We start from the raw sequence: 11,225 nt of genomic DNA, 5'->3' as shown, positions 1-11,225 counted from the left end.
CAACTTAAGTTGAAGCCAATGCTTGAGTAAAGTTACTGTATATGCTACCAAAAGCATATATAGTAACTCTATGCTTGAGCTGATCTGAGTAACGCCTGGTGTGAACGCGCCCAGGAAGCTCACTGCGTTTCCTCCGGCGCGTTCATGACAGGCATCACAAGGGGCCTCATTTAAATCAAGTCAAGCATGGGCTTCAACTTAAATTGCGTTCTTGAATACGGGACTTTTCTATTTGTAAACGCATCCCGATTTATCGAAGCAGTCAAATTTGAACCACTGCTTTCACGATTGACAAGGCGCGCTTTTCTGTAATTAATGGCAAAAACGTGTTATTGCGTTTCTTACCTACATGCCTCTTCGTTACTAAATTCTTGCAAATTAATGCCACATTGTTCAGGCTGTTAAGCACGTTCTGTAGTGGTCAAGTTTCGGTTTGAAGTGTACCATATGCGCTATATCCGGCTTCACCTTTGAACTTATTTTCTTTTGCATGATCATTCATACGCTCCCTATGAGCCGAAACCTAGTTTCAAAGATTGTACCGAACTGCTATATATAGGGACGCTTTTGAGAAAATGTTAGAGGGACTGTCTACCGTATTTCAAGGACCTTCTATATTGTAGCGTAATAAAAAGCCTACTATTCGAAATGTCTAAATGTGCAGTAGTTTCTCTGGAAAGTTAGTAGAATCTTTTTTACAGAATTTTTAAAAGAACAGGACGTGATATTAATTTTGGAGGTCATTTATCAATGCGCTACTACGTTTATGGCCTCCAAGATTGTGCTCGCTCGCAGGTTTAGCTCCGGCTGTCCTATTCAACAAGTCCTATTCACCCCATGTCCCAGCATGCTCATTTTCCTCAAAATGACCCACACTCTTCTCATTCCCACCGCAATCTAAAGACGTTCCGAGCGGTAGACAGTCCCTTTAACCACACATAGTAGAGATCAGCGCTGTTAACTTGCAAGCGAATTATTTAGCATACTTCGGAGACGGATATCTCGAAAGTAATGCTAGTACCAGTACTTAAAGTCAGGGGGGGCTCAGGGGGGCCCGGCCCCCCCTTGGCAGGTCGATTTTAGCACTGCGGTATCCCTTCGACAAGCGCTGGAGGTGAATTTATTACCAGTAATGCTACCTGCGGGGCAATTATTACTCTCCAATTTTTCAATTAATCATTTAATCAAGATTAATCTGTTGATGTGGCATGAGCAAAGACAGGAAAACAGGCATCGTCGTACTGGTGCATGCATTTCCCCGAGGCATTGCACATGACGATCACCACCCTTGTTCGACTAAGATTCTTGGCACAGTATACTGTTCCATGAGCCACCCGAGTGTGAAGCTACCTGCTTGTTAATTAGTGAAGGTTCACCTTGGCTTCTTTAGGTTACCCGTAAATTTCCATTTGTTTAGTTGTGCGTTACGAGTGCTGTGTTATACAAAAGATGCATGCATTTTGTCCACTTTTGTAGGTAAGTAGGAGTGAAACCATAAAATCTATCGTTGTAATGCCTGAGGTTGTCAGTGAAGCAAGGCAACTAATGTTCTGTGTTGCAGCTAGACTTATTTACTCTGAGATCACATATGTTTAATCCTTTACTTCCCGAGTTATTGTTGAAAAAAAAGTTTCCAAAATGCGAATTTCTAAGTGCTTCGTTGAATCAACACATTAAATAAATGCCTGAAATACACTCAGAATACTATATTTATTTGCAGAACACTCATAACAATTTGTGTAATTCTAGATAAAGTTGGCTTCACTACAGCTGCTTGAAGTTGCCTTTTTCGGCGTCAACGTCAAATAAGTAAAGAAAAAGTGAACCTCCCAAACACAACTTCTGTGGCCTTTGAGAGTTGTGCTTTCACCGACTGTGACGTAAAATCCCATTTTGTCATGTAGGAAGGCCCTAGTACCGCACGCACAAAAGATAACTTGACTAACGTTTCGGCTAGTGGTCCTGCCTTGATCAGAATAATCACTCTGATGAAGGCAGGACCACCATATAAATATATAGGTCGAAAAATAACAGCACGTAGTAAAATATGCCAGAATGCTAGTGACGTTTTGGCCTGGGGACCGGCCGAGGACCGACCTCGGTCGGAGTGAAGGCTGGTCTCCAGCCGCAACGTCGGTAAAATCTTGGTATTTTCCCTACGTGCTTATACTGTTTGACCTGTCTCACTGCCGGATCTTACAACAATTTATTTAGCATCAATAATTATAGCATCAATAACACGCAGATTGCAACAACTGATTCATTCAAATATCTTGGTGTGTATATCTCACGTGACCTAACTTGGACCTGTCATGTTAACCACATAAGTAATTCTACTAATCGTACTCTAGGTTATATACGCCGTTACCTTTCCCTCGCTTCTTCCTCTATTAAACAACTTGCTTTCCAAACTTTTGTGCGGCCCAAGCTGGAGCATGCCAATGCTATTTCTGAACCCCATCACAACAACCTTACTAACGCTCTCGAGTCGGTTCAGAACCACGCGACACAATTTATAATTTATTCTGTCTAATTATCTGTACAATTCAAGCATCTCAGTACTAAAAGCCCAAATAAACTTACCCGCTCTAGCCTCACACAGTAGAATAGCACGTCCTAACCTTTTTCATAAATTTTTCCATTCTTTGTCTTTTGACAACCCGTACAAATAAGAGCCCATCGCATTGCCTGCACCAGTCACTCTAACATGGTATATCCCCCACATGCTCATACCGTGACTTTTCATCAGTCATTTTTCCTGTGCACAGCACAAGACTGGAATGGCCTGCCCGCCGAAGTTGCCACTATCATCGACCCACTAGCGTTCAAGCGGCTCATCGAAAACATTCCATCATGACTTTTAGTATCTTTGTTTGCCATTAACCACCCACTTCCTCATGTAACGTCTCAACAAGCAACCTTCGAGGAAATAAATAAACAAACAAATAAATAAACGTCCGGTACGAAATAAAACAGCACGGTGAACAGGGGCAAGGCGGGTATGCGCACAGTCTTGCCAGTGCCAATTTATCTTGCCAGTGCTTCAATTTTTTTTCTTATCACGTGAACACTACAGCATGGCTCGCACGAGTGGCCTTCCCAACATGATTATTCTTATTTTTTGGTTGGTTCTTTACTCATTGTTGGTTTGACTCTATTCTTTCATTCTGTTCGTCTCCATCTTCATTTTTTTTTTTTATCATCGCAAAAATGACCATGACCAGCTGTTTGTTCGCATGAACCGGAATGTTTGCTCAAGCGAAGGTTCTCGTCCACAGCAAAGCAGTTTGTATGGATCGGTTGATTTTCGCTTCAGGATGACGTTTTCTCAACCGCCACTGGCGGTGACCCTAAGTGCCAAGTTCGTCTTTATCCAATCAATATGCTTCATCTTAATAAATGTTTGTACTGGGATGAAGAATACTAAAGCATATTCGTCACTATTACACACACTGCCTCAGCCCTCCCAAAACATCAGCTGTTGCCTTCCAAAACGGAGTAATGTGTCATGTGTGCAAGCAACCGCTTAGCAGATGATCAAGGCCAGAGAGTTTGGAATGCGAACTTTTCCTAATGCGTAAACAATTTTTAAACAATATGTACAATGGGACAGCAACCTGCAAGACGTCGCTGTATCACTGTCAGCACTGCGCTACATGTGCGTTCGCTTGTTCCAAAAGGTTATAAAATAATTAACGCCTGTTAATGGCAGTTCTGGCAATGTAGCGGAGGTATATCTGCTGACCTAAATCACAATTTTAACGTTCGAGTGCCATTTAGCAGCCATTAGCATTTGAATTTACTTTCATCATTCATGCACATTATGCCCGGTTTACCGAACAAAGCAAGCGCAACCGGGTGTATAAAAAATGTACCGCAGGCAACTCCACAATGCACCCGTTAGTCATCAGAAACAAGTTCAACGAAAATAACAAGCATGTAGCTCACTTTCTTCAACGCACCAGCAGGGTCAAGAGTTGGAGCCGTAGCTTCACCGATATCTGTGCCGGCAAAAGCTTCTCACCTGGAGCATCGCTGCTAACACTCTTGCAACCCACAGCGCAGCAGGTTTTACGGTTTGGACACGGACTTATTGCAATTAAGGTTGAGAACCTCCATTTTCAGTGGAAATGTAAATGATTCAGAACAAAACAAAGTGAAAAGCCTGGCCAGATCTTGTATAATGACGCTGCCCCTGCTGTAATCTCAACATATGCTCGCGCCGCCGCTAAAGGCACCCTCGTTGGCACTAGAATTACATGGCTATGATTTGGACTGAGCAGCATGGGCCCTTACAAAGGCTATCACCACACTAAAAGAACAATCTAAAAATGCTTACACCTTTTGGAGTGTAGCTGGTTCCCATACAATAATCGTCAGCTGTCTTGCTTGCATTTGCTTTCTTGGAAACACTGATGTGCACTACTTTCCAGTAAATAACGCTATGTTACGCTGATAATGTGCATGCTGTTTGCCACCTGGAAGTACCAAATGCACAGCGTTAAAAAAAGGAAAAGCACACAAGAGAGATGACGATTATTGTCTAGGGACTAGATAAGCCCCAAAGGGTGCAAGCTTTTCTTAGAGTGAAAGCTTTCATGTAGGCTCCCTATGTAGCGCCCCCTTGAGAACATGTCCCGGCGCATTCTGTAGTCATTCCACGACCAGTCTGAAGTACACGCGTGCTTCTGTGAGAGAGCGTGCACATACTCCACACCGGTCATGGTCATACAAACTGAAGAAAATAATCAGCAGCTGTTCGGTCAAAGAGCAGGTCACTGACTCTATACCGTATAGACTCGTGTAAGGACTACACTCTTTTTTCGCAATTTTGATGAGGTACATCCCTTACACGGAACCAAACCTTTTGGTCAAAATGGTGCCGGCGCAGTGCACACCCCGGATCCCCGAATGTGCCATTGCATCAGAGGTCAGCACATAGCTCTCACCATCTAGTAGCGGCATGCAGAAGTACGCAGCGCACAAAAATTCAACTATGTGTGCACACGACATCGGGCTACCGAACGCGATTGCTTCTCTTTAGAAATTTTTTTTTGTCCAAAAATTTCGAGCTGACAAGTTGGGGGTGCAGCCCTTACATGAGTCTATATGGTAGTACAGTGGGCAACGGGCAAGAGTGATGAAGAAGGTTTCAAGGTCGTCGTTATTGCTGCACAGGTAACTGCCTCAACCAAGAAAGCCATATAATAGAGCCACATCTTTTCATTCCTTTTTTTAATTATTTTTCCATCAAAATGCTATGAGCTGGACAGATGGTGACATTGGATTCAGGCGGTTAGGCGAGCCATGCAAGTGCAGACTCAGCTCTTGCAGCACCAGGCTGTAGTCCTGGAGTTTTTGATCTCGCATTTGCATCCCAATGCTTGCAACATCAGTTTGTGAAGCACATGCAAAGTGGTGGGTCTAATCATCTCGACGCACAACTGTCGAACAATTAATATGCTGTACTTTACATAACTTCAGCGAAACTGCCTCAGAGCAGTAGTTAGAACACCCGGCTTGCAATAGAAAAGTTATGATTTAGAATCCCACTTTTTTTTTTAAGGGTTTTTGAAGGAAGACATTACACAAATGATTTGTAGAATGGATATTGCCATTCAAAGAGAAAAAGCACCTTACAAATGTTAGCAGACCCAACTGACATGGAGGAACTATGTTCATGTAAACATAGTCTGAGCATCTTTTAAAGACATAGATACAGACAATTCTCGGAACAGGCCCCAAGGAGTGTACACTGCACAACTTGAGTAAGGATCACACTCATGAAAGAGCCACAGCCCAATATTCTAAAAATATTAGCTCATGTGTCATTGCAGTTAGTCCATGCAGTGTCTTTGAACAATGTTGTGAAAAGCTGTAAAGTCAGAGGCATATCTATGCCATGGATGACAAGGAGGACAATTATAACCATTAGTGCATTCCAAACTGAGCCTGACCAGCGGCGACAGCGACAGTGGTGAGGACTACATGGGCACTGGGTGCATGGTGTGCACATGTGAATTAATAAATGCGTAACTCATTCCTTGAATAAAAAGAAATCATGGAAATTATGCAGGGCCAGAAAAACTGGACCGAAATGGATCTTCAGAGGGCCGCACCTCATCGAGATGATGAAAAACAATGAGGCTGCTAGCTTTACACGATTGCATACGGTATAATGATTTCATGATAGGTTGCATGAATATGGTTTAACCTTGTAATGCATGACAACACTACAACAGGCTGAGCCCATGGCCTGCTATCGGGTGGCTTTGGACCGAGAGACTGTTGAGACTATCCATGATGGTACGTGTTTCCAGCAACAACCAGCCATTTGACGTCATCCTGCATAATATTCAGCAATCTATCACTCCTACTTAACACAACAATCATATGTTAATTTAAGACATCTATTCACTTATCGAGTTCACATACCCCCCCAAGTACCACATCAGCATACAGGATATCTCAGAAGAATAGAGAGCTTTGGACTAGCAGATGCAAGCAGCTTGCGCACCCAAACTGAAGTTTGCTTAGAATGTTGGGACAACAGTGGCTTGCATGTGCAAGCCTCTTGTTTGCTTAATTCTCTAATGTTGGTCAAAATCTAAGTGACATGCATCTACAGTGTGGTCTACTGTTAACGGGAACACATGATTGAAGAACACATATGAACTTTCCGCTCTGGCAAGTGTGGAAGCACACAGCTCTGCAGCAGGTGACTTGCAGTTGGCGGTGCCTACACATCTGTACACCACTGTATAATTCATTGAAATACCTTCAGCTAGCACTTGGAGCTGGAGTGCCAGGAAAGTGAGAGCAACACACTGGAGTGTTCCCGTTTGCTTTAACAGTGGACCGCACTGTATGAGGGGCAATCCAAAGGAGGAAGAAAGAAAAAAAAAATGTGGGCAGCTTGCACTAGTGATGCAAGCCTGGAGTAAACAGCGGAGCTGGTGATCGACCAAGCTTCTTCCAGGTTTTACTAGGCTTGGCTAAGTTTTGCTAGGAAATTCTAAGTGCTGCTAGGCATGGTATTTCGAATCGGCTCGCCACCAACGCGCAGATTCTCGCTTAGCCGCGCGACAGGCTTCAAGATGAGCGGCTTCTTCTTTGGGTGTCCGGATCTTCTTTGGTCATCCCATGTCAAGGCTACATGTAATCGCCACAGAGCCAAAGAGAGTTCTGCCGCCGTCACGGCGACTCCGAGCTTTTATCTCCCGGTGACGTCACGGTGACTCCGAGCTTTTATCTCCCGGTGACGTCACGGCCAAGCTGCACCTCTACACTTGCCAGGGAGTGGCTTGTCGAAACCTGCCGAGCCGCCGCACGCGCGTTCGGCACGAATGCAGGGAGACGGGGAAACGCTGACGGCATCGGCAGCAGCTCTGTGCGTTGCCTCGTTGGTGCTGCTACAATTTCTTTCTCTCTCTCTCATTTTCTCTGTCTCTCTTCCAAGCATAGCACCCGCTGCGCGCATGCTCTCCTTCTCTCTCCTTAACATCCCATGTCAAGGCAACATGGGATGTTGGCACGGAGAGGAAGCAAAGCACACGCCGCTCCGCGAGGTGGTTGCTAGGCAACGCGCGGTGATGTCACCGCCAGGAGCAGTTTTTGTTCGCACTACACGGCGCAACCAAGAGCTTAAACAGCTCTGCTGTTAACCCTTTAACTGCCACTACTGAGATAACTCGTGAGACCAGCCACGTGCACCTCCTGCTACTCCCAAGTATACCCGTGTTGCTTTTTAAACTCACTCCCTGCCACTCCCGAGAGAACTCGTGCAAAAAAAAAATTTCGTTCATGTCCCGCCATCTATGGAGAGGTCACCTAAACACATAGAACTTGTAAATTAAATTTTAGACAACAGATGGAGTGCACGTGTTTACAACCGCATAGCTTCATCTCGGCAGAGTGCAGCAGCCATGGCGAGTCAGTGTGCCACGTGCGTCCACGCTTCGACGAACGAAGAAATTCAAGAACTGCTGATGCTATCTTAGCATGCTATCTTAACATGTCCTGTGGAGTATCATGGTACATTACTAGCATGAAATTTACACTGAGCCAACATGAAAAAAATACCCCGCAGGGGGTGAAGAGCAGTCAGAAAAAAACCCGGCAGTGAAAGGGTTAAAAAGGAAGTGAAAGACAGGGAGGTTAGCCTGTGTAAATACTGACTAGCTATCCTGTGCTTCGGAAATACGTAAAGAGAATGAAAGGTGATAGACGGAGACAAGAGATAAGGAGAGAGAGAGAAAAGTCACAGTCACAGCACCCGGCACTACATCGCATCACCGCTCACATGAGGGGAAGAGCGATGGACTCTTAAATTTTTTTACTGCACTCTCTTCGGGATCGGCACACATTTTGAGACTGTACTATGTTTGGGATCGACTTACATTCTTAGACTGCACTATTTTCGGGATCAGCCCACATTTTGATGTATGATACGTGTTAATTTACTTTAAATAATTTCTAGGGTTTTACATGCCAAAACTACGATGTGATTATGAGGCACGCCGTTGTGGGGGAAAAGTGAGCGTGGCGTAATGGTTACAGTATCAGGCTTCTGTGCTCTGTTCGAATCCAGCTGTCAGAAAAGCTTACCGATTGTTTTATTTAACGGAGTGGCAGTTTCGCCCGAAGGGCGAATCATTGACAGCAATAGCAAGGTTCAGCGTTGTGCTTGGACTTTTCAGACGGTGTAAAAAGTATACGCGAGTGCGACATCTTGGTGCGATGCAGCACTTAAGGCAACTCCTGCTGGATAAAAATAAAAGCGCAGTGTCAGCTACAAAATGTCTGACAATGCTGGTGTGATGAAGAACACTGCAAGCACACGTCGCACATTGATGGCGCACGAGGTGAAGACTGACGAGAGACCGTCAATGTTCAGAAAACACTCCAAGCATCTCCACGCACTGGCTTGCTTGCGGGAAATTCTTAACGATGTTCTATTCTGCCTGCCATTCAATCTGCATCTTGTGAGCATGGAAATCTATGCTCTTCACACATATTTATCTTTCATGTAACAATTTTTTGCCAAGCTATTGCAACCATGTCAAGAATAGTAAATTATCCAGATTAGTGAGACCGAACAGACGAGTAATTCCTTACACATCACCCTCCTGTGTATTCTCCAAAGCAGTATGAGCTCTTCTTGAAGTAATCTGCCCTGAAAAGAAAAAAACAGGACAACATAAATTGTGTTCATAACAATTTGAAAAAGATTTGTACATTCTGTACAAGTATCAGTATAAGTAAAGTATATTCTGTACAGGAATCACTGATGGTGCCTACCTGTATACATCAAGAACTGAAGCAACACTACGAGATTTCACTGTGGACTGGGAATACCGTGGCTTATGTGATGCCTGCCACACGCAAAAGCGGCCTGTGATCAGTCTGGACATGGCTGTGCTGTACTGATGGATTGGCCTGGACCCCTGCAGAGGTAAATGAACAGGGCGCCTGTAAATTATTTGCACCTTAGTGATAAGCACAAGTAAATGAATTGAGACAACTGAAATCCCAGCTTACACATATACATTTGATTGATTGATCGATTGATTGAATGATTTATTTATTGATTGATTGATGTCCTAAAGTTGCACAGTAGGCTATGAAAATCCATGGTGAGGAGTTCCAAATCAATTCTGATTACTTCGGAGTTTCATCCTACAAGGTGGCATTGCACTTCAATCAGGATGTGTCTGCCACAGCCTGGAATTGACACAAATGAGAAAGCCTAACTCACATGCATGCAATTAAATTATTTAATAATTTATTTACTGATTAATCAATCAATTAATTAATCAATTAATCAATTAATTAATTAATTAATTAATTAATTTTCATTACCTTGGAGTTTCATCTTACACCCACCATGGCAGCTTAGTGGCTGTGGCATTGCACTGCTGAGCTCGAGGTTGAGGGTTTGATCCCATACAGCAGCTGCATTACGATGGCAGCAGAATGCAAAAACACTCTTGTACTTTCAGGAAGCCAAACATTTTACGCTGACATCTGTTTTATTCTGTTAATTGATTCTTTAGCTGACACTTCTGATCTGACACTTCTTGACACTTCTGATCGTGATGCTGGTTCGAGATGGCTTTCGAGCAGTGACACTAGCCATGAATTACTGCTTTAGACATTCCAAAGCGTTCTTTCTGATGTGTTACTGCCCCAAAAACAACACGATGGTAGAAACTAGACGATAAATTAGGCTAGTAATTGCCATGCAGTAAATCCAGTAAATCTGGAGGTTAACAAAGAAGCTCGAGAAAAAGGTAAAGACCGCACAAAGAGCGATGGAACGGAAAATGTTAGGCCTAACGTTAAGGGACAGGAAGAGAGCGGTGTGGATCAGAGAGCAAACGGGAACAGCCAACATTAAGAGAAAATAATGGGGCTGGGCAGGCAATGTAATGTGTGTAGGATGAATAACCGGTGGACCATTAGAGTTACAGCATGGATACCAAGAGAAGGGAAGCACAGTCGAGGATGGCAGAAAACTAGGTGGGGTGAAGTTAGGAAATTCGCAGGCGCAAGCTGTAATCGGATAGCGCAAGGCAGGGGCAACTGGAGATCGCAGGGACAGGCCTTCGTCCTGCAGTGGACATAAAAATAGGCTGATGATGATGATCATGAAATCTAAGGGTTTAATATAAGCTTAAACCAACCCAGTAGGCTGTTCAAAGCCAAAGGGACAAAGTGTAGACAAGTCCATGTACTACTCATCTTTCTCATGCTTGAAGTCCTGTACCTGTGGCACATGTGGGCACTAGCGCCCTCTAGTAATTTTGTTGTGAAGCTCTACTGATCAGGGGAAGCTGCATACTATGTATGTGACCCTAAATGCATCTCGCAAGATTGAGAACCCCGTGACTTGGGATGTGAATGCAGTGCGTAGAGATGAAATTGTGGTGATTAGATGGCTTGACGCTGTCTGCCTCAGTGTATTGCCTTGTGGGTCCCGCCTACCGAAAATTCTTGCTTAGCTATCTAAGTAAACTGGTTGCCGAGTCACAAAAAGCTTCAATGTGCCGCACAACAGCAAGAAGACAGAGAGAGAGAGAGAAGGAAGCAAAGGCTCAGTGATTAACAAGGTTGCACATGGGTGGCTATCCTACAGTGGGGATCCAGGGAATGAATACATAAAGCCAAAGAGAACAGAAAGTGATAGTCACACACACACAACAGCGCTGATTGAAAATTCGATG

At 44.0% G+C, this 11,225-nt stretch overlaps 1 protein-coding gene across 5 annotated transcripts in view; it reads right to left on the bottom strand.

The window, feature by feature from the left end:
* Positions 1 to 6,203: 6,203 nt before the first annotated feature.
* Positions 6,204 to 11,225, bottom strand: part of LOC119432728 (uncharacterized) — a 127,840-nt gene continuing 122,818 nt past the window's right edge. For 2 of the 5 annotated variants that reach the window (XM_049658440.1, XM_049658442.1), the window contains exons 6-7: positions 9,301 to 9,446; positions 8,020 to 9,175 (exon numbers count right to left, since the gene is read on the bottom strand). In XM_049658440.1, the coding sequence (XP_049514397.1) occupies positions 9,364 to 9,446 (83 nt within the window). In that variant the 3' untranslated portion in view covers positions 8,020 to 9,175; positions 9,301 to 9,363. Of the gene's footprint in view, positions 6,346 to 8,014; positions 9,176 to 9,300; positions 9,447 to 11,225 lie in introns of those variants that run through there. The other 3 variants (XM_049658443.1, XM_049658444.1, XM_049658441.1) reach the window with 3 other exon arrangements.

This window comes from Dermacentor silvarum, chromosome 11 (genome assembly GCF_013339745.2).
Source record: "Dermacentor silvarum isolate Dsil-2018 chromosome 11, BIME_Dsil_1.4, whole genome shotgun sequence".
Taxonomy (NCBI): Eukaryota; Metazoa; Arthropoda; class Arachnida; order Ixodida; family Ixodidae; genus Dermacentor; species Dermacentor silvarum.
Note: the sequence above shows the minus strand (reverse complement) of the source record. Positions and strands in the feature narration are given on the sequence as shown.